General features: G+C 42.6%; 1 protein-coding gene across 3 annotated transcripts in view; it reads left to right on the top strand.

Moving 5' to 3' along the window:
- Window positions 1-21,899, top strand: part of LOC139562201 (spectrin beta chain, non-erythrocytic 1-like) — a 138,800-nt gene extending 116,901 nt beyond the window's left edge. For all 3 annotated transcript variants that reach the window (XM_071379660.1, XM_071379661.1, XM_071379659.1), the window contains 9 exons: window positions 7,325-7,463; window positions 7,655-7,739; window positions 7,842-8,038; window positions 9,297-9,397; window positions 10,463-10,517; window positions 16,753-16,955; window positions 19,484-19,657; window positions 19,779-19,821; window positions 19,991-21,899. In XM_071379660.1, the coding sequence (XP_071235761.1) occupies window positions 7,325-7,463; window positions 7,655-7,739; window positions 7,842-8,038; window positions 9,297-9,397; window positions 10,463-10,517; window positions 16,753-16,955; window positions 19,484-19,657; window positions 19,779-19,821; window positions 19,991-20,194 (1,201 nt within the window). In that variant the 3' untranslated portion in view covers window positions 20,195-21,899. The remainder of the gene's footprint in view (window positions 1-7,324; window positions 7,464-7,654; window positions 7,740-7,841; window positions 8,039-9,296; window positions 9,398-10,462; window positions 10,518-16,752; window positions 16,956-19,483; window positions 19,658-19,778; window positions 19,822-19,990) is intronic.
- Window positions 21,900-24,036: the final 2,137 nt, after the last annotated feature.

The following is a 24,036-nucleotide window of genomic DNA, read 5'->3' as shown; positions in this document are numbered from 1 at the left end:
TTCATCAAGGCTCACTGTACTCTGCTCCGTTCATCTTTCCCTCAATCCTAACTAGTCTCCCAGTCCCTGCCGCTGAAAAACATCCCTGCAGCATGATGTTACCACCCATGCTTCACCGTAGGGATGGTATTGGCCAGGTGATGAGCGGTGCCTGGTTTCCTCCATACGTGATACTTGGCATTCAGGCCAAAGTGTTTAATCTTGGTGTCATCAGACCAGAAAGGCCTGATTGGTGGAGTGCTGCAAAGATGGTTGTCCTTCTGGAAGTTTCTCCCATCTCTACAGAGGAACTCTGGAGCTCTGTCGGAGTGACCATTGGGTTCTTGGTCACCTCCCTGACTAAGGCCCTTCTCCCCCGATTGCTCAGTTTGGCCGGGCGGCCAGCTCTAGGAAGAGTCTTGGTGGTTCCCAACTTCTTCCATTTAAGAATGATGGAGGCCACTGTGGTCTTGGGGACCTTCAATGCTGCAGAAATGTTTTGGTACCCTTCGCCAGATGTGTGCCTCAACACAATCCTGCCTCGGAGCTCTACGGACAATTCCTTTGACATCATGGTTAGGTTTTTTGCTCTGACTTGCACTGTCATCTGTGGAACCTTTTATATAGACAGGTGTGTGCCTTTCCAAATCATGTCCAATCGGTTGACTTTACCACAGGTGGACTCCAATCAAGTTGTAGATCAAGTTGTAGAATAATCTCAAGGATGGTCAATGGAAACAGGATGCACTTGAGCTCAATTTCGAGTGTCATAGCAAAGGGTCTGAAAACGTATGTTATTAGGTATTTCAGTTTTTATATATAAATGTGCAAAAAAATGCGTTGTCATTATGGGGTATTGTGTGTAGATTGAGGAAAACATTAAATGTAATCAATTTTAGAAGAAGGCTGTAACATAACAAAATTTGGGTGAAGGGGTCTGAATACTTTCCGAATGCAGTGTGTGTGTATGTGTGTTTATTTACTTTGGTACTTTAAGGGGTCTTCAAAAAATAGCAAATGATCTTTGGTATGACCTTCTTTAAACAATTCCATATAGCTTAGTAGGATCCCCCCCATCTTAGACTGGGCTTAGACTCTTATGGGTTAATGCTGTAGCAAGGTTTTCAGCAGCTCAGGTTTTCAGCAGATGGCTCAGCTGAATGTATTCCCACTGACAGTTGGTCCTTTTTATAGCTACTGAAAATGCACCTGCAGAAAATGGTGTATACACAATGCCTCAATGTCCTCCTCTCAGGGAGACAGCAGCACATCAAGCCCTTATCTGGCAACTGGTTTCAGTGCCTCTCAGCTGAATCTCAGCCAGCAGCTTTTTTTTATTTTTTATTTTTTTTATTTTTTATTTCACCTTTATTTAACCAGGTAGGCTAGTTGAGAACAAGTTCTCATTTGCAACTGCGACCTGGCCAAGATAAAGCATAGCAGTGTGAACAGACAACACAGAGTTACACATGGAGTAAACAATAAACAAGTCAATAACATGGTAGAAAAAAAGAGAATCTATATACAATGTGTGCAAAAGGCATGAGGTAGGCAATAAATCGAATAATTACAATTTAGCAGATTAACACTGGAGTGATAAATCATCAGATGATCATGTGCAAGAAGAGATACTGGTGTGCAAAAGAGCAGAAAAGTAAATAAATAAAAGCAGTATGGGGGGTGAGGTAGGTAAATTGGGTGGGTAGTTTACAGATGGACTATGTACAGCTGCAGCGATCGGTTAGCTGCTCGGATAGCAGATTTTTAAAGTTGTTGAGGGAGATAAAAGTCTCCAACTTCAGAGATTTTTGCAATTCGTTCCAGTCGCAGGCAGCAGAGAACTGGAAGGAAAGGCGTCCAAATGAGGTTTTAGCTTTAGGGATGATCAGTGAGATACACCTGCTGGAGCGCGTGCTGCGGGTGGGTGTAGCCATCGTGACCAGTGAACTGAGATAAGGCGGCACTTTACCTAGCATAGCCTTGTAGATGACCTGGAGCCAGTGGGTCTGACGACGAACATGTAGCGAGGGCCAGCCGACTAGGGCATACAGGTCGCAGTGGTGGGTCGTATAAGGTGCTTTAGTAACAAAACGAATGGCACTGTGATAAACTGCATCCAGTTTGCTGAGTAGAGTGTTGGAAGCTATTTTGTAGATGACATCGCCGAAGTCGAGGATCGGTAGGATAGTCAGTTTTACTAGGGTAAGTTTGGCGGCGTGAGTGAAGGAGGCTTTGTTGCGGAATAGAAAGCCGATTCTTGATTTGATTTTGGATTGGAGATGTTTGATATGAGTCTGGAAGGAGAGTTTGCAGTCTAGCCAGACACCTAGGTACTTATAGATGTCCACATATTCTAGGTCGGAACCGTCCAGGGTGGTGATGCTAGTCGGGCGTGCGGGTGCAGGCAGCGAACGGTTGAAAAGCATGCATTTGGTTTTACTAGCGTTTAAGAGCAGTTGGAGGCCACGGAAGGAGTGTTGTATGGCATTGAAGCTCGTTTGGAGGTTAGATAGCACAGTGTCCAAGGAAGGGCCGGAAGTATATAGAATGGTGTCGTCTGCGTAGAGGTGGATCAGGGAATCGCCCGCAGCAAGAGTAACATCATTGATGTATACAGAGAAAAGAGTCGGCCCGAGAATTGAACCCTGTGGTACCCCCATAGAGACTGCCAGAGGACCGGACAACATGCCCTCCGATTTGACACACTGAACTCTGTCTGCAAAGTAGTTGGTGAACCAGGCAAGGCAGTCATTAGAAAAACCGAGGCTACTGAGTCTGCCGATAAGAATATGGTGATTGACAGAGTCGAAAGCCTTGGCCAGGTCAATGAAGACGGCTGCACAGTAATGTCTTTTATCGATGGCGGTTATGATATCGTTTAGTACCTTGAGCGTGGCTGAGGTGCACCCGTGACCGGCTCGGAAACCGGATTGCACAGCGGAGAAGGTACGGTGGGATTCGAGATGGTCAGTGATCTGTTTGTTGACTTGGCTTTCGAAGACCTTAGATAGGCAGGGCAGGATGGATATAGGTCTGTAACAGTTTGGGTCCAGGGTGTCTCCCCCTTTGAAGAGGGGGATGACCGCGGCAGCTTTCCAATCCTTGGGGATCTCAGATGATACGAAGGAGAGGTTGAACAGGCTGGTAATAGGGGGTGCGACAATGGCGGCGGACAGTTTCAGAAATAGGGGGTCCAGATTGTCAAGCCCAGCTGATTTGTATGGGTCCAGGTTTTCCAGCTCTTTCAGAACATCTGCTATCTGGATTTGGGTAAAGGAGAAGCTGGGGAGGCTTGGGCGAGTAGCAGCGGGGGGGGCGGGGCTGTTGGCCAAGGTTGGAGTCGCCAGGAGGAAGGCATGGCCAGCCATTGAGAAATGCTTGTTGAAGTCTTCGATTATCACGGATTTATCGGTGGTGACCGTGTTACCTAGCCTCAGTGCAGTGGGCAGCTGGGAGGAGGTGCTCTTGTTCTCCATGGACTTTACAGTATCCCAGAACTTTTTGGAGTTAGAGCTACAGGATGCGAATTTCTGCTTGAAAAAGCTGGCCTTTGCTTTCCTGACTGACTGCGTGTATTGGTTCCTGACTTCCCTGAACAGTTGCATATCGCGGGGGCTCTTCGATGCTATTGCAGTTCGCCACAGGATGTTTTTGTGCTGGTCGAGGGCAGTCAGGTCTGGAGTGAACCAAGGGCTATATCTGTTCTTGGTTCTGCATTTTTTGAACGGAGCATGCTTGTCTAATATGGTGAGGAAGTAACATTTAAAGAATGACCAGGCATCCTCAACTGACGGGATGAGGTCAATATCCTTCCAGGGTACCCGGGCCAGGTCGATTAGAAAGGCCTGCTCGCAGAAGTGTTTTAGGGAGCGTTTGACAGTGATGAGGGGTGGTCGTTTGACCGCGGACCCGTGGCGGATACAGGCAATGAGGCAGTGATCGCTGAGATCTTGATTGAAGACAGCAGAGGTGTATTTGGAGGGCAGGTTGGTCAGGATAATGTCTATTAGGGTGCCCATGTTTACGGATTTAGGGTTGTACCTGGTGGGTTCCTTGATGATTTGTGTGAGATTGAGGGCATCAAGCTTGGATTGTAGGACTGCCGGGGTGTTAAGCATATCCCAGTTTAGGTCACCTAGCAGAACAAACTCTGAAGCTAGATGGGGAGCGATCAATTCACAGATGGTGTCCAGGGCACAGCTGGGAGCTGAGGGGGGTCGGTAGCAGGCGGCAACAGTGAGAGACTTATTTCTGGAGAGATTAATTTTTAAAATTAGAAGTTCGAACTGTTTGGGCATAGACCTGGAAAGTATGACAGAACTTTGCAGGCTATCTCTGCAGTAGATTGCAACTCCTCCCCCTTTGGCAGTTCTATCTTGACGGAGAGTGTTATAGTTGGGTATGGAAATCTCAGAATTTTTGGTGGCCTTCCTAAGCCAGGATTCGGACACGGCAAGGACATCAGGATTGGCAGAGTGTGCTAAAGCGGTGAGTAAGGCAAACTTAGGGAGGAGGCTTCTGATGTTGACATGCATGAGGCCAAGGCTTTTTCGATCACAGAAGTCAACAAATGAGGGTGACTGGGGACATGCAGGGCCTGGGTTTACCTCCACATCACCCGAGGAACAGAGGAGTAGTAGGATGAGGGTGCGGCTAAAGGCTATCAAAACTGGTCGCCTAGAGCGTTGGGGACAAAGAATAAAAGGAGCAGATTTATGGGCGTGGTAGAATAGATTCTGGGCATAATGTGCAGACAGGGGTATGGAGGGGCGCGGGTACAGCGGAGGCAAGCCCAGGCACTGGGTGATGATAAGAGAGGTTGTATCTCTGGACATGCTGGTCTCAATGGGTGAGGTCACCGCATGTGACAAGAGGGAGAAAGAGACCGACAGATAGACGAAGTGGGCTAATGAGGATGTCAGGTAAAGGGCAAGAGAAAAACAGGAGGAAAAGAAAGGAAAGAGAATGATGGATTGGCTACTGAGGTGAATGGTGATAAAAGCAGGTAGGAGAGAGAAATGGAAAGATTTGGTTTGTCAGAAATTGCATTGCTCTGTTTCCACTGTCTGAAGGAGTAACACCCTATCCTGCCTCGTGGTTAGTCTGACATTGGAATGGTCCCAGGGATCAGGGTAATCTGACAGGTCTCTGAGGGGGGAACATCATTATGTGAGCGGCTGTAGTCCACTGAAATACACTTGGTGTCAGGTCATCCTGTCTTGACTGTATGTACCTGTGGTTTTAGAAAACGTACACTAGCATGTTAACTAGCATTTCATGGGTCATTTAAACCCCTGGTAACCTAAGCAAAGGACATTGGGACCTTGATATGTTCAGTGTGTGTGTGTGACACACCTCTAATTGTCTTGATGTGTCACTCCTCTAATTGTCTTGATGTGTCACTCCTTTAATTGTCTTGATGTGTCACTCCTCTAATTGTCTTGATGTGTCACTCCTCTAATTGTCTTGATGTGTCACTCCTCTAATTGTCTTGTGACACTACTCTTGTCTTGTGACACACTCCTCTGTCTTGTTGTGACACACTCCTCTGTCTTGTTGTGACACACTCCTCTGTCTTGCTGTGACTAGAGGTCGACCGATTATGATTTTTCAACGCCGATACCGATTATCGGAGGACCAAAAAAAGCAGATTTTTATTTATTTTTAATTTTTATTTTTAATAATGACAATTACAACAATACTAAATGAACACTTATTTTAACTTAATATAATACATCAATAAAATCAATTTAGCCTCAAATAAATAATGAAACATGTTCAATTTGGTTTAAATAATGCAAAAACAAAGTGTTGGAGAAGAAAGTAAAAGTGCAATATGTGCCATGTAAGAAAGCTAACATTTAAGTTCCTTGCTCAGAACATGAGAACATATGAAAGCTGGTGGTTCCTTTTAACATGAGTCTTCAATATTCCCAGGTAAGAAGTTTTAGGTTGTAGTTATTATAGGAATTATAGGACTATTACTCTATACCATTTGTATTTCATTAACCTTTGACTATTGGATGTTATTATAGGCACTTTAGTATTGCCAGTGTAACAGTATAGCTTCCATCCCTCTCCTCGCTCCTACCTGGGCTCGAACCAGGAACACATCGACAACAGCCACCCTCGAAGCAGCGTTACCCATGCAGAGCAAGGGGAATAACTACTCCAAGTCTCAGAGCGAGTGACGTTTGAAACGCTATTAGTGCGCACCCCGCTAACTAGCTAGCCATTTCACATCGGTTACACCATGCTAATCTCGGGAGTTGATAGGCTTGAAGCACAGTGAAGAGCTTCTGGCAAAACTCAGGAAAGTGCTGTTTGAATGAATGCTTACGAGCCTGCTGCTGCCTACCACCGCTCAGTCAGACTGCTCTATCAAAACATAGACTTAGTTATAACATAATAACACACAGAAATACGAGCCTTAGGTCATTAATATGGTCGAATCCGGAAACGATCATCTCGAAAACAAAACGTTTATTCTTTCAGTGAAATACGGAACCGTTCCGTATTTTATCTAACGGGTGGCATCCAGAAGTCTAAATATTCCTGTTACATTGCACAACCTTCAATGTTATGTCATAATTACGTAAAATTCTGGCAAATTAGGCGGCCCAAACTGTTGCATATACACTGACTCTGCGTGCAATGAACGCAAGAGAAGTGACACAATTTCACCTGGTTAATATTTCCTGCTTACCTGGATTTCTTTTAGCTAAATATGCAGGTTTAAAAAGATATACTTCTGTGTATTGATTTTAAGAAAGGCATTGATGTTTATGGTTAGGTACACGTTGGAACAACGATACACACCGCATCGATTATATGCAACGCAGGACACGCTAGATAAACTAGTAATATCATCAACCATGTGTAGTTAACTAGTGATTATGATTGAATGATTGTTTTTTTATAATATAAGTTTAATGCTAGCTAGCAACTTACCTTGGCTTCTACTGCATTCGCGTAACAGGCAGGCTCCTCGTGGAGTGCAATGTAATCAGGTGGATAGAGCGTTGGACTAGTTAACTGTAAGGTTGCAAGATTGAATCCCCGAGCTGACAAGGTAAAACTCTGTCGTTCTGTCCCTGAACGAGGCAGTTAACCCACCGTTCCTAGGCCGTCATTGAAAATAAGAATGTGTTCTCAACTGACTTGCCTAGTTAAATAAAGATTAAATAAAGGTGTAAAAAAATATATAAAATCGGCCAAATCGGTGTCCAAAAATACCGATTTCCGATTGTTATGAAAACTTGAAATCGGCCCTAATTAATCGGCCATTCCGATTAATCGGTCGACCTCTAGCTGTGACACGCCTCTAATTGTGTTGTGTCCTCAGGGACGTGTCGTCCGTGGAGCTCCTGATGAACAACCACCAAGGCATCAAGGCTGAGATCGACGCCCGCAACAACAGCTTCACCAACTGCATTGAGCTGGGCAAGTCCCTGTTGGCAAGGAGACACTATGCATTAGAGGAGGTGAGGGGCCAACGATGTCATAACACCCTGACAGATACTGTTACTTCCCTCCTCTGTTTTGTTTCTCTTTTTTGCCTCGTTCTACTTCTTTGTCTCCGGATGGAAATATGGCTCCCTCTAGTGTTGTGGTGTGTCATTACATGTATGGTGTTCTTAGCCTCAGTTAAAACTAAATGTCCCTTCAATTTCAGATCAAAGAGAAGTTACTACAGTTGACAGACAAAAGGAAAGACATGATTGACAAGTGGGAGGACAGATGGGAGTGGCTAAGATTGGGTAATTCTATCAAATCGTGTTCAGTCTGTTGCACCGTATTAGCTACTGTGTAACTGTTGCTTTATACTGCCATGTTGTCTGACTAGCTGTGTTTCTGCCCAGTTCTGGAGGTGCACCAGTTTGGTAGGGATGCGGGTGTGGCCGAGTCATGGCTGCTGGGACAGGAGCCGTACCTGTCCAGCAGGGAGATGGGTCAGAACGTGGACGAGGTGGAGAAACTCATCAAGAGACACGAGGCCTTTGAGAAGTCCGCTGCCACCTGGGAGGAGCGCTTCTCAGCGCTGGAACGGCTGACTACGGTGAGAGGACAGGGGATGTTCACAACTCACAGGGCTGTAGGTTAAACCAGTCATACAATAACTCAATTTAGTTTTTAATTAGATTAGGCATCCATCTGGTGAGGGAAATTTTATTTTAAACCCTACTAATGCTTGTGTACTAAAATCTCCTTCTTTAAGCTTTGGCTTTGGGCTTGATAGTTAAAGAAACAAACTCATATAAGATAAGTGTGTGTGCACATTAAGAGAGGCCTGTTTTAACTGTTCTGTGTGTGTAGAGTAACCCATGATGTCTGGCCGCTCAGCCAATAATATGACAGAAACTGACTGGTTCCTCTTGATCCTAGACAGAGTAAAGGTTATATCCTGCACACCAGTAACCAAGCTATTGTTCTGTTTTGGAGCCTGTTTCTGGGGAAAGATTGTGGTGGAGAAATCAGTGTTAGCTAGGTAACCAAGATAATTAAGATGTCTTATCGGCAGAATATGCTTATATGATTGAACTGTTGAGCACTTGTCATTAGAATGTCTCCTTTCGGACTCTGGGGTTGGCAGCTGCACTTCCTCCCTCATATGGGCCTCAGTCACCTGGGGTCCAGAGAGGGGAGAAGTCAGGCGTGTCTGTCACATGTCCCTGTTGCTATGCAGAATATCAGCAGGGATTATGGCAAAGGAGGTCAGAAGGAAACATTGTTTCCATATATGAACTGTGTCTTTATTGCAAACCATGTGAAGGGATGGCGTGAGTGATGGGGAACCAATCACTTGTCTCCACAGTGTCGGTGCGTCAGTCACCTCCGCCTAGGGGGAGATAGTTTCCACCTTGAACTAGGGGAGAGAACAAATGTCCTAAGTACTGAACAAAACAACTAGTTCTTTGTATTTGGGGCCTAAGGTCTGGCACAGGATGTGTGGGGTTGATGTTTGGAACTATTGTACGTCATCTATGAGGTTGCGCCTATCCTGACCTATCTTGAGATAGTATATAACCCAGAAGCTAACTCCACTCAGTGGGCTCTCACTCCACTTCTCCTGCGGGGGTGGGGCAACCAGCCTCCTTATTATAATACGTTTTTAATAAAACTAATACCTTGATTGATTATTGATTTTTGCCTCTCCTCATTAATAGTTAAAGGTAGAATTTCCACTACATTCTCCAAATCTCTCATCTCATTTGTCTATCAGTCAAATTGACTTAATGAAATTTCTTTAGTTTCTCAATTCCAATCTGACTAATTAGGTTGGTCATTAATGATTTGTGCGTTGGTTTGCGATGTAGATGGAATTACTGGAAGTGAGAAGACAGCAAGAGGAGGAAGAGAGGAAGAGGAATCCGCCACCTGCAGAGACCCAGACGGACGATACATCGCCACAGCAGAGGTGAGAGAAAAGCCTGGAGCACCATACTAAAATGTTGTTTGGTCTGTCTGTCATGACTTATTTAGTGCGTCTGTTCTGTGTCTGTGTTTAGACTGAGAAGGCATGCTCTATTCTGGTCTTATTTACATTTAAGTCATTTAGCTGACGCTCTTATCCAGAGCGACTTACAAATTGGAAAGTTCATACATATTCATCCTGGTCCCCCCGTGGGGAATGAACCCACAACCCTGGCGTTGCAAGCGCCATGCTCTACCAACTGAGCCACACGGGACCTGTCTTATGTTTGTCTCAGTGTGTTTTATAAATACTATAAAGTATTTTGCACAGTATTATTCAAAGCCGTAATCACATGGATCACCCATCTCCAATTACTCAAGCAAACAGCCGAATGACCTTAAAGAAATGTATAAAACAATATCTCATGGCATAATAGGGACTGTGAAATGACACACATGCAGACACACACGCTATCACACTCTAACACACTCAATCTACACATGTTATTCTTTAGTTGTTTTGTTTGTATATGGTTGTGTTTTACATCTGTTTGGCTGTCCTTGTTGATCAGTCTATCAGTGTGTTGTTACTTGTTATGTTTTGTGTTTTTTGTGGACCCCAGGAAGAGTAGCTGCTGCTTCTGCAAAAGCTCCTGGGGATCTGAATAAACCTATAAACAGACATAGAGGTAGACTCAGTGAAATGACGTTGCCTTGAGCAGCACCGCAGATATTGAGATGAGTTAGATGCAAGACTTCGCTCTCATACAGTCACACACAGAATCTGCGCATGTGCGTGCTACAAGGCCAAAACAACGGAGAAGTTGAGCCGCGCTGCAATGCTCTTAGAAGGAGAGGAAATTAACCCACTATGCCGTTTACTTTGTGCACTTACATCACATTTCTGAGTCTACCTTTAGGTGTGATGTTTGGGGCTGACTGTTTTCTGTGTGTTTATAGATACAGCATTTGGGACTGACTGTTGTCTGTGTGTTATGAATGTCCCAGTGTGTTTATATTGCACTATGTTTGAGACTGACTGTTGTCTCTGTGTGTGTCGTCCCTACAGGGAGGGTGAGCAGGTGTCTCAGAACGGACTGCCATCGGACCAGGACTCCCCTCGGGTTAGTTACCGCTCCCCAGCCTACCAAAAGTACACCAGCTTTCAGACCCGCAGGACTGGGACTGGGGGCAAGAATGGCGGGTGGGTCGGACCGTGACCCCCAACACCCCCTGCCCCCCACCCAAGGGGAGGACTGTACACCCCCCCCCCCCCCCCCCCCCCCCCCCACCACCAGTGATTCAGACAATTAGTCACACTTATTCCTCATTTACCATTTAGCCTTATCCTATGTCCATTACAAAACGCTATACCTTATCCTATGTCCATTACAAAACGCTATACCTTATCCTATGTCCATTACAAAACACTATACCTTATCCTATGTCCATTACAAAACACTATACTTATCCTACCTTGAGTATTCCTTTTTCTTTTATTTGCGTAATGCGTTTGAATGCAAATTAGCTTTGCTGATTGCAGTTTCCTGTATTGCCGTTTTTTTATTCACCTAATCTTATTTTATCACAGCGGATGTTGCAGGACTGAACATGGATAATTAGATGATCAGAGTTGTTTTGCTTAATAGGTTAGTTATTAGTGCTTTAATCTTTTCTACCTTCATATTGCTTCAAACCGACTGGTACCTTTATTGATAGATCAAACACTACTGAGGACTGCTTAGCGCTGGACCAACTCTGCAGTAACTGATAGATGGTAGCTGCAGTAACTGATAGATGGTAGCTGCAGTAACTGATAGATGGTAGCTGCAGTAACTGATAGATGGTAGCTGCAGTAACTGATAGATGGTAGCTGCAGTAACTGATAGATGGTAGCTGCAGTAACTGATAGATGGTAGCTGCAGTAACTGATAGATGGTAGCTGCAGTAACTGATAGATGGTAGCTGCAGTAATTGATAGATGGTAGCTGCAGCTACATACTGGACTATTAACTGATCAGATGTAACAGAGCAAAGATTACATGGGAAGGTGGAAGTAAGATATGAAACTGATTTGGATGGTAGAGGACCAGATATAAAGTTGAGTTAGGCAACCCTATTTCAAAAGCAGACATTGAGATTGAGCAAAGGATCAAAACAATAAATTAATACATTTTAATCCTAGTAGATTGAAATTATTTATTGGCTGATAGAAAGTAAAGCATAATGGGACACAAGCACTACAGCACTACGTATTCTAGAATGACAATGAGCACTGCGTGAGTGTGCGTGTGTATGAATGTACACGTGTGTGTATACAGGGTTGGGGAGTAAAGAATTACATTGTAGGGATTATTTTTTTAAATGGGCAACTGTAATCCGTTACATTACCAGCAAAAATATTATAATCAGATTACAGATACTTTTGAAAAAGTAGATGATTACTTCAAGGATTACTTTTAAATTCAGAAAGGAAGTTTGCGGAAAAAGATCTTTGACTCTTCTGTTTCTCAATGGCATTCAAATCAGCATTGAAAAAAGGCGCACGTTTAAGTTTGTTCCACCTGCGTGAGTCTGACCACAAGTCAGATACCACTAGGATGACACACCAAATGGGTTTGATGGATTGCGGGAAAAGAGCAGGAATAGGCTTTTGTAGGCTACAGTCCAAGCTATGTCTTCCAATGGTGCGACTGCTGTCGTCATCCCAAGATTATCCAATTTGAATAAACGCTTGGAGGTAAGGATGACAGCAGTGGTGTAGTCTACGGCGATACGGATATCACTTATTATTGATATCTACATAGCGCATTGATGTGAATCACACTGCTACTCTCTCATTTAGCTATTTGCGCCTTACGGATTGTGCTTGTGGATGGCTGTTCACGAATCTAAATGTGTATTTGAACCCAATAATGGTTCAATTCAAGAAGTTTAAGCTGCCTATCAATCATTCTTTTTGAAGCCAGTGAAAAATGTGCTCTCTCAACAGCTGCACAGTGTGGATCCCAGCCTATGGAATAAAGTGGGGCTTTTATTGCTCAATCTAATTCATGCTGCAAATTATTACATTTTTTTATCCATAGGCCTAAAGGACACATGTTCCAGCTCGCACACTTTTGATAGACTTAAAGGGGCAATCTGTAGTTGCTACATTCATATTTGGAATTATATCTATCTATCTAGAATATAACTTAGAAATGTCTCATGAGCATAGTTCAACTGTCGTACCACATCAGAACCCAAAATATAAGCTTGTTTTACTCGATGTTTGTAGACATGTAAATGTAAACAAACACTGTATAGCCTCATAACATGGTTAAAACAATAATTTTGGATGGTCAGTCCTTGTATTCATAGCTCTGTCTATTAATCTGAGAGTGGTTACATTTCTCCAGGCCCATCCCGCAGCTTTTTACCAAAACAGAGGTGGGGCGACTGTTTGTTATTGTTTCATCTGTGGATTTACCCTTTAAACAGCTGCATATTATCAAGATAAGATATCAAAGTGTCACCAACAAAAAGTTAAACAATAGGCGTATAGCAAATGCAGCATATGGCATTCATTTATCACATGTAAATAGCACTTTTCATTAGCGCTCAAAGCATGCCATTCCATTAGCGCACAATTTATTTTTCAACTCAGTCCATGACAGCAAAATCCTAAACAACAGAGTAGGGCTGGTTAATAAGTCCTTAGTTTTGGGGTTATGCTCAGGTAAAACAATTTGGCTAATCTATACTTCCATATTTCCAAGTCCTATTCTTGAAGATCAAGGGGTTTAACATTTATTGGAATGACTGCAATTCTGGTAGATTTAGATTTTTAATGTAAAGATATAATTTAATCGGATTATTATATGTAGTAGAAAGCGATGGGTTAGAAGAAGCATACATAACCAACCCATAAAGTAAAATTTTAAATCCATATATGGCCAGCTATGTAAACTTTAACATTGATTTATCCTGCAATAGATGTGGTTCAATTGGTAACATTCATTTTTGTCTTCTTCTAATGCCTCTTAAGGGGAAAGTAATCTAAAAGTAACTGAATGTAATCAGATTATGTTAGAGATTGGGTAATCCAAAAGTTACTTTACTGATTACAATTTTGGACAGGTAACTAGTAACTGTAACGGATTACATTTAGAAAGTAACCTACCCAGCCATGTGTATGTGTGGGGGAATGAAAAAGGAAGATTTCTATTTGTGTCTTTTCTTTATTTCCTCTTTTTCCTTTCCCCTCTCCCTTCTTTCTCTCTTCCCCCTCAGCTCGACACTCCTCTCCTCCTGTCTCCATCCCTGATGATAATACTGTTTATGTATGTTATTATTTACAAACTTACCATGTGGAACCTGAATAACTGACAGACAAAATGCACGACTTAAATCGGTAACTCAGTAATGCCATTAAATCATAATCTTTAGTCCTCTCAGGTTTCAAGTTGCACCAGATCAAGTCAACTAGGTCTCTTGCAAAATAGATTTTTATCTGTGACTTACCTGAATAAATAAAGGTTAAATAAAATTCAAGAAATCAAAAGTAGTGAGTAGCTACTGTATCTTCCCCAGATGTCCATCCATTTCACATCATCTTCACCCTCGTCCAGACCACGCATACATGATGTCATACCGCCATCATACAGTACCATCTCAAATACCAGTTCACTATGTATGATTCATTTCACTATGTGGAAGGGATATTCATATCACTTCACTGTGGTAATTCTGTTTTTAGGGTTGTTCCAGTGGTGGTGAATGTGTGTCAGTGCGTGTAGAGGGGTATAAACCCATTCCTATCAGTCATTCATTGGTCCTCAGTAGATCTATGGTACCTGCCTTAATGTTCTCATGTCACTTTTCATGTTACTATAGCTCTGTGTGTCAGATCTTCATTTCCTCCCTGGTTATGTTCGTGTTGGTCCACCCTTGAATCATTTCATCCTTGCACCCACCCCACTAACACACTTTCCCCAATAAAACCTTGATAGTCAATCACTTCCCATGTTTGTTCTGTTTGTGTTGTCCTTGTACCGTCTGCAAAATAACCCTGTTTTTGTCCTCATGTCTTATGTTGGAATATTGTTTTTCATGTCGTCATTGTTGTTAATCACCTTCCACTTTCAGTGACAACTGTTATTGTTGTTTTCCCCTTGTGTATATTCTATGGTTTCATCCCGGGGTTGTTTTATACACATTCATATGCAATACTTTTTCATTCCATTTTTAATTTCATTGTCTTGTAGATATCATTTATCCAGTGGACGTCTGACATTAAATCTACAGTATTTTATTTTGGTGTAAAAAGGCACCCATCCAAACTGAGAGGTCAATGTTTGAGCAATTCTAAGGTTAGTGTGTGTAGTTCTGCATAAGAGTCATTTCTAAGGTAACTACAGTTACTACTATCAAAATGATCCTCCAATTCAATCAAAGTTGATCTGAGAGTATTTACGTAGAGGTGATCAGTCTAGCTGGATTATTATCAGTTTGGAGAGCATATTTGGGTACAGATGTGACCATTAATAATATAATTCCCGATATGAGTGTCAGCCCAAGCGAAAACTATTTTAGCTTTTACCCTGAACATTTAACAAAGAGGTGATATCACTCCCACGTTGCACCAATCGAAGGCTGCAAAATCTGGCAGCGACGCAGTCCATGTCCAGTATTGGTCCAGCCAATGGCAAGATCTCTGTATAAGCATCAAGGATTTGTCCATCGCCTGGCAAGCTCTCAGTAAAAGTATCCACGATTGATCCAGCCTTGAAGAGCTCAGTAATGGGTAATGAGTTGGAGTGGGTGTGTTGTGAAATAATCTTTTAACTGGCCGATTTTGCCTTCCCCTTCACTTTACAATAATGAAACAAATGTCAATAATGAGTTCAAACAATGTGCTAGTTGTTTGGGATTTTGGTTTGGTCTTTCCCTCCTTTTCGCTCCCTTTCTATCTCTTTATTCAACAGTGTTTTGTGTGGGCGTGGCAATGTGGTGGGCATGTCCTAACCTCTGATCTGTGCATGTCTTTGAAATGCTCTCTCTTGCTGTCTCAGCTGGACGCCGGTCCCACTATAATCAATCACATAATCCAACGCTCTTCTAGATCAGTAGTGGCTCAGCTTTTCTCAGAATCTATATAAAGGTTGACTGAGGTGGCCTACAGATTTTTACTGCATTTGCAAGCGTCTCCCTCCTCTAACCAAGCTTAGATTATCGGAATTTGAGTTTGTCAAACAGTGAGTCACTGCAAGTGAGAGTGAATCGAAAACTGTTAGTGTAACCTCATATCAGACGGCTGTTCGTCTAGAGTCAGATTTGGGCTCCCGAGTGGCGCAGTGGTCTAAGACACTGCATCTCAGTGCAAGAGGTGTCACTGTAGTACCTGATTCGAATCCAGGCTGCATCACATCCGGCCGTGATTGGGAGTTCCATAGGGCGGCGCACAATTGGCCCAGCGTCGTCCGGGTTTGGCCGGGGTAGGCCGTCATTGTAAATAAGAATTTGTTCTTAACTGACTTGCCTAGTTAAATAAAGGTTAAATAAAAAATGTTAAAAAAAGATGGAGGCAGAGAGGTTCATTGTGAATCAGTCAGATTGAGTCATTGGAGAGTCAAGTTAGAGTAAAAGTCACAAATCAAGTCTCAAATAGAGGGCACTTGATGTCAGAGAAAGTTGGAGAGATCCATTGAGCGGGTTAGAGAGAACAGTCAGAAAGAGACGGAGATGCAGTTAAATACTTGATTAGAGTTTCACCTCAGGCACTGAACTCTAAGAGCTGAGGACCTATATGGAGCTGACGACCTAAAAGGAGCACAGAAACACATAGCGGCATTATAGCCAGAGGTTGGGGAACAAAAGTTGCACATAGACAAAGTCGCAACACTGTGGGTGATACAAAGATTGAGACATGACGTGAGGATAGCACAGTCACTCAGAGGTGACTCAGCTCTGGGGTTCAGTGTGTGTCATTCATCTTATAATGACTCTGGGCAATAATTGTGAAATAGAGGCACACCACATTGCCAATTTGAGGCTGGTGTAATGGCATTGTTTTGGTTTATACAGACACCTATCCAAAGGCTCTTTTATGAAGACATTTTTCCTCGTCAAATGGAAATGTGGAGACACATTGTGATGAAATATTTATTTCTCATTTACAGTACAATAGTTGTAGAAAATACCACTTTCAACTTAACTATACTTGTCTTAAAGCCATGTTGTCATATAGCAATCAAAGGGAACGTACTGAATGTTTCTACACAGCCTCTCATCCTGCATGAAGCTTTATCCAACTCTCTGACTTCCAGCTCCACTGTGTGTTGTCTAGCCCCAGCCTTCTCTAATACTTGTTTCTGACAGGACAACGGAGAGGAAAGTGACATCGTTAATGGGGTGGAGGAGCCCAGCCCAGGTGGGTCGCCCAGTGAAGCACGCAAGGTCATGCCCAGCCAGGCTGCCACACTCCCGGCCAAGTCCCAGGACTCAGCCCCAGCCAACCAGATGGAAGGATACCTGCACCGCAAACACGAGTGGGAGGGTCACAACAAGAAGGCATCCAGCAGGTACATACAGTTGAAGTAGGAAGTTTACATACACTTAGGTTGGAGTCATTAAAACTCGTTTTTCAACCACTCCACAAATTTCTTGTTAACAAACTACAGTTTTGGCAAGTCAGTTGTGTCATGCACAAAGTAGATGTTCTAAGTAATTTTTCCAACAATTGTTTACAGACAGATTATTTCACTTATAATTCACTGTATCACAATTCCAGTGGGTCAGAAGTATACATACACTAAGTTGACTGTGCCTTTAAACAGCTTGGAAAATTCCAGAAAATTATGTCATGGCTTTAGAAGCTTCTGGTATTCTAATTGACATAATTTGAGTCAATTGGAGTTGTACCTGTGGATGTATTTCAAGGCCTACCTTCAAACGCAGTGCCTCTTTGCTTGACATCATGGTAAAATCAAAAGAAATCAGAAAAAAAATGGTTCATCCTCCAAATGCCTGAAGATGCCACGTCCATCTGTACAAACAATAGTACGCAAGTATAAACACCATGGGACCACGCAGCCATCATACCGCTCAGGAAGGAGACGCGTTCTGTCTCCTAGAGATGAACGTACTTTGGTGCGAAAAGTGCAAATCAATCCCAGAACAACAGCAAAAGACCTTGTGAAGATGCTGGAGGAAACAGGTACAAAAGTATCTATATCCACAGTAAAACGAGTCCTTTATTGACATAACCTGAAATGCCACTCAGCAAGGAAGAAGCCACTGCTCCAAAACCACCATAAAAAAAGCCAGACTACGGTTTGCAACTGCACATGGGGACAAAGATCGTACTTTTTAGAGAAATGTACTCTGGTCTGATGAAACAAAAGTAGAACTGTTTGGCCATAATGACCATCGATATGTTTGGAGGGAAAAGGGGGAGGCTTGCAAGCTGAAGAACACTATCCCAACCGTGAAGAACGGGGGTGGCAGCATCATGTTGTGGGGGTGCTTTGCTGCAGGAGGGACTGGTGCACTTCACAAAATAGATGGCATCGTGAGACAGGAATGTTGTGTGGATATATTGAAGCAACATCTCAAGACATCAGTCAGGAAGTTAAAGCTTGGTCGCAAATGGGTCTTCCAAATGGACAATGACCCCAAGCATGCTTCCAAAGTTGTGGCAAAATGTCAAAGTCAAGGTATTGGAGTGGCCATCATAACACCCTGACCTCAATCCCATAGAAAATGTGTGGGCAGAACTGAAAAAGTGTGTGCGAGCAAGGAGTCCTACAAACCTGACTCAGTTACACCAGCTCTGTCAGGAGGAATGGGCCAAAATTCACCCAACTTATTGTGGGAAGCTTGTGGAAGGCTACCTGAAACGTTTGACCCAAGTTAAACAATTTAAAGGCAATGCTACCAAATACTAATTGAGTGTATTTAAACTTCTGACCCACTGGGAATGAGATGAAAGACCCTTTGAACTAGATGTTGGAACATTGCTGCGGATACTTAATTCCATTGAGCAACAAGAGCATCTGTGAGGTTGGGCGATTTAGGTGTAGCTCGCAGTTCATCCCAAAGGTGTTTGATGCGGTTGAGGTTAGGGCTCTGTGCATGCCAATCAAGTTCTTCCACACCGATCTTGACAATCCATTTCTGTATGGACCTCGCTTTGTGCATGGGGGGCATTGTCATGCTCAAACAGGAAAGGTCCTTCCCCAAACTGTTGCCACAAAGTTGGAAGCGCTGAATCGTCTAGAATGCCATTGTATGCTGTAGCGTTAATATTTCCCTTCACTGGAACTAAGAAACCATGAAAAACATCCCCAGATCATTATTTCTCCACCAAACTTTACAGTTGGCATTATGCATTCTCCTGACATCCTCCAAACCCAGATCTGTCAGTCAGACTGCCAGATGGTGAAGCTTGATTCATCACTCCAGAGAACGTGTTTCCACTGCTCCAGAGTCCAATGGCGGTGAGCTTTACACCACTCCAGCTGATGCTTGACGTTGTGCATGGTGAACTTAGGCTTGTGTGCAGCTGCTCGGCCATCGAAACCCATTTTATGATGCTCCCGACAAACAGTTATTGTGCTGACGTTGCTTCGAGGCAGTTTGGAAGTCGCTAGTGAGTGTTGCAACTGAGGACAGATGACTTTTATGCCTTATGCGCTTCAGCATTCGGCATCCCCATTCTGTGAACTTGTGTGGCCTACCACTTCGTGGCTGAGTCGTTGTTGCGCCTAGACGTTTCCACTTCACAATAACAGCACTTAGTTGACCGGGGCAGCTCTAGCAGGGCAGAAATTTGCCGAACTGACTTGTTGGGAAGGTGGCATCCAATGACGGTGCCACGTTGAAAGTCACTGAGCTCTTCAGTAAGGTCATTCTATTGCCTATGTTTGTCTATGGAGATTGCATGGCTGTGTGCTCGATTTTATACACCTGTCTGCAAGGGTGTGGCTGAACTAGCCGAATCCACTCATTTTAAGGGATGTCCACATACTTTTGTGTATATATAGTGTACATTCCTGACAAATTATTTTGCCGGCACTGCACTGACAACTTTTTGTCTATGTTGTTTCAGATCCTGGCACAATGTGTATTGCGTGATCAACAACCGGGAGATGGGCTTCTACAAAGACCATAAGAGTGCCAGCCAGGGGATCCCTTACCACAACCAGATCCCCATCAGCCTGAAGGATGCTGCGTGTGAGGTTGCCCTCGACTACAAGAAGAAGAAACATGTGTTCAAACTGAAGTGAGCACTACTTAGTGAATAGCTCCCTCTGTGTCTTGCATTATCAGAAGATGAGGTCTTGCATACTGTAGCCAGTAGTACGCTTGACTTAGTACTCAAAGTTTTTATTTTCCTTTTACAGAGCTACAGATGGCAATGAGTATCTCTTCCAAGCCAACGATGATGTAAGTTTCAGCTATAAATTCGTACAGTGTATGTGAGTGACGTTCTTCCTGTGAATGTTGTTTACTATCTTCAGTCCTTGTCTCCATGTGGATGGTGTGGATGTCTGAATTTTGAGGTATTGGTATGATCTGTGATGTCTGTCCTGATAAATCCTCGTCTGGGCCGCAGGAGGAGATGAACTCGTGGATGCAAGCCATCTCCAGCGCTGCGTCCTCTGATAAGACAGAGATGACCCCCAGCAGCCATAGCACCCCCGCCTCCAGCCGAGCCCAGACCCTGCCCGCCTCCGTCGCCCTGGCAACTGAGTCCAGCCCTGGCAAGCGTGAGAAGGACAAAGAAAAGCGCTTCAGCCTTTTCAGCAAAAAGAAATAGACCCCTCCTCAGCCCCCCCAATGCCATTCCTCTTCTCTCCCCTGCTCCTCTTCCTCTTAAAGCCAGACTCCAGCATGCAAGCTCAGAGCCAAAACTCCACACTCTGTGCCTAACAATCCTACAGCTGGGCTCAGAGGTCAAATACAGTATGCCATTTTCTTTTTTAAGATAAGGAACAAACTAAAAAAGATGAGAAATGATGTTACGGTAGATATGATGCTTTGGGCAGCTGCCATTGTAAACCATCCATAATTCACAGCTGAAAAACAAGACAGGGTTTCCAGTTAAGATTTCTTTGTATTTTCTCTTTGTTTTCCTGCTTTCTCATCCCTGTGCTTTTCACTTGTTGCTTTGGTTATTTTTTCCCTGTTCTTTTTGTAATAGTATGTAGTTTCTAGGGTCTGGCCTCAGTTTTGTGAGGCGATCTTTGAAAGATGACATTCTTCTGAGTTGAAAAGCAAAGTCAGCGGTGCTTTGAACTGTGTGTATAACTTGTCTATAACAAACTATTAAAAAACAGTTTAATTTCACTTACTAATAATAAGCTCTACAACCATTATAAGCTTCAATGTAGTCTCATTTTATCCCCTAAAACTTAGTATAACACATTAATTTGGATGAAAAGACGGGGGTTAATATTCTTCATCACTGTGACAAATTTCTGTCATATCGCTTCAAGATATTGGACTTTCAAGAAGCAAATGGTTCGTTCAAGACAACTGGGAACTCAGAAAAATATGAAATCAAATCATGACTTCAGTGATCTTCAGGCCAGAACTCTAGAAAGAGGCTGGATGACGTTCAAAACTATTTTTCCCAGTCGGAGCTCTTTTTTCTTTCTTTTTTCGACTTCCCCGTTGTCTTAAACGCACTGAAGTCGGGAGTCAAAGATTTCCGAGTTCCCCGTTGTTTTGAACACAGCCAAAGTGTCACTTGCCACATCATAATGTTCATGCAAAACGATGTGGCAAGTGACACTTTGCTTCTTGAAAGGCCAATATCTTGAAACTTGACTGCTGACATGCAAAACATTTTGGGACTATATCAACTGTGGACTAATGAAACAAATACCAAAATATAGTTTTTGGGTGGAGTTTTCCTTTAAGTTTCAGTCATGTTTTTTTGTACAATGTTATCATATACTACTCCGGCTCAATAAATTGCTAAGACCAGTCAGAATGTTGGATATCCATGAAGAATTAGAATACAGATTAAGGTTTATTTCTGTAATTTTTGAAAACATTATTCTGTCCTTTTTTAAATTTGTTTTCCTACACATTTGAGTTGCATTATGTATGTTTAAAATGTATTGAGCATAAAAATGTATGTACAATACAATAAACACTTTAAGCATTGTTGTTAAGTGGAAAAGTGAATTCTAAAGCATTTACTGGAATAAGTCATGTCATGGAAAAATGGTTGCTTGCTTGTTGGCTATAGCACTGCATATTATCATTTTTGCTAAAATCTCTGGCTATTTGATAAATAGTGTGCATTTCTCTGTCACTGTAACTATTGTAATGAAATATTTCTTCATGTTGCACAATCAACAATGCCATGATGGGAGAAAGCTTGTTTGCCATAGCAGGTTCTCTAGGTATGTAGTTTAATATGGACCAAGGTCACAGGTAGATGGAACTGCACCAGTAGACTTTTACCCTCTCTGTTAAATATGTGCAAAACCATTAAATTGCTTTTAAGATGACATCTGTCTCTGTGTTTTCAGTACGACAGCTTCACCCCAAATCAGAAACTATTCCTGTTGTCATTACAGCTTCTATACTATTCAATACATTTTACTGACATGCCTCATTAGGTGCAACCACTTATCATTCATTACAAAAAACTCTCAATGCTATTACTAAGCAATTAGAGACATTACTATGTGAAAACATGTTAATGAGTAATTACATTTCTGTTTTTAAACACAACAGAAAAGCAATGAAAGTTATGGAGTAATAAGTCCTGTGTGTCCTCTTCACTTTCACCTCATTTAGGCAATATAGATTTTTCTGACTGTCCCTAACTCTCAGTATTGTTGGGTCACTCAATTCTTGGTTCCCTTTCACAATTGCCTGTGCACCATCTAGTGGCCGAATGGCGATATTGCAGCCCCAGTGTTTAACATTTCTTCAAATAACTAATCTCATTCCCAGACACTTGGCGCCTTGGAAAGAGGTTAGCAGAAAGCTAAACAATTTATCAATGGAAGATTTAAAAGTTGTTACTTTAATTTGTTCTGATGGGCACCAGTTTGGTCAAATGGTTTAGAGGGTAAGAAGGCATGGAGTATAGGGATTACAGATGGCCTGCTGTTAATTTAATTAACCACTTCTTGCCCCTCCATAAACATCATCACTTCTGACCAATTAGGTTTTTCAATTCATTTGGGTAAATTGAAGCCTGTCCTCCAAACGAATGTAAGAATAACGTGTTTGACCTTGCCAGACTATGTAGGGTGGGCTGTAGGTAGGATAATCCCCTATAATGAAAATTGTGCGGGAAAATAATCAGACCATGGGTTAACCATGTTGCTTTTAATTTAGACGTTCTTTCATACCAATGGCCATGAAAGGAAGGAGACCACAAAGAAGACTCGGTGTTTACAGGTTGTAATTTGGCTATCAAAGTAACCCCCTTCGCAGAGTACTCACCTCTGCGTAATCTAACAGCCAACCTGAGGGGACAGGAGTGTGGGATATATTTCATTGAGATTTTGAGGCGGACTGTGCTCTCTGTCTCTCTAATTGGGAGAGAGTAGTAATGTTCCTTCAGAATTTCTATCACAAGAGGGCGCAAGAGTACCAGTGTTTTGGAACTCTTGGATGTATTATATTGGCAAAGGTGAAACGCTCACTAACAGGAATGTAAACAAATTTGTGCACAGCATTTTAGAGAAATCATTTTTTTTGTCCATATGGAACATTTCTGGGATCTTTTATTTCAGCTTATGAAACATAGGACCAACACTTTAAATGTTGCACTTCTATTTTTGTTTAAAATAGATGGGTTTATTCCAGGGTTTCTTAAACTATGGGCCGGGACCCAAAGTGGGCCCTGGACATGTGAGAGGTGGGTCACGAGTTATGAGAATACATCTATAATCACACACTATTTCTTCTTAATTTGGGTTACAGAAGAACGGTCACTTTCTCATGAGAAAGTTTGAGAGCCCCTGCTCTATTCTATCAACCCTGACAACCAGATATCTGGGGTCAACAAATCAATACAGTTTGAAACAAATTCTCCTCTGCATTAATTCAAGCAGTGACTCGCAATTACTTTGTGCATCAGTAGTATTTGTAATTTTACTAGTCACAAAGAGTATGAGGTTAGAACCCCAGGAAGAGTAGCTGTTGCTTCTGCTAAAAGCTAATGGGGATCCAAATAAACCAATAAACAAGACCGTTGTCTGGTTCTTAAAACTAGATACTTGATCGCAAACAATACTGTATTTTTTACAGTACACAGTGCATGAAATTAACCACAGAACATATCTTATAATTACATACTTTCACCCAGCAGCATGCCCTGGTTAGATGATTAAGGGAGGGGGTGATGTATTATAACAAAGTAACATTTGACTCACTCCCAGCACCATGACAACATGAACAGTTGTCTTAGTTAGATTAGGCTTGGCATTGACATAGCAGCTTATTCTGTTGCCATGGTTAGGTGGAGCATAGCAATGGTCTGAGTATAGCCAGTTCTGTTTTTGCTTTAGCCAATTTCTCTATCATTCATTCTCCTCTATCATTCATTATCCTCTATCACTCATCCATGATATATGGCGTGCATGGCAACTAGACCTGGTTTCAAATGAATGTATTTCAGTATTTGTT

This window comes from Salvelinus alpinus, chromosome 32 (assembly GCF_045679555.1).
Source record: "Salvelinus alpinus chromosome 32, SLU_Salpinus.1, whole genome shotgun sequence".
Taxonomy (NCBI): domain Eukaryota; kingdom Metazoa; phylum Chordata; class Actinopteri; order Salmoniformes; family Salmonidae; genus Salvelinus; species Salvelinus alpinus.
The sequence above is the reverse complement of the archived record's forward strand: the minus strand, read 5'-3'. Positions and strand labels throughout refer to the sequence as shown.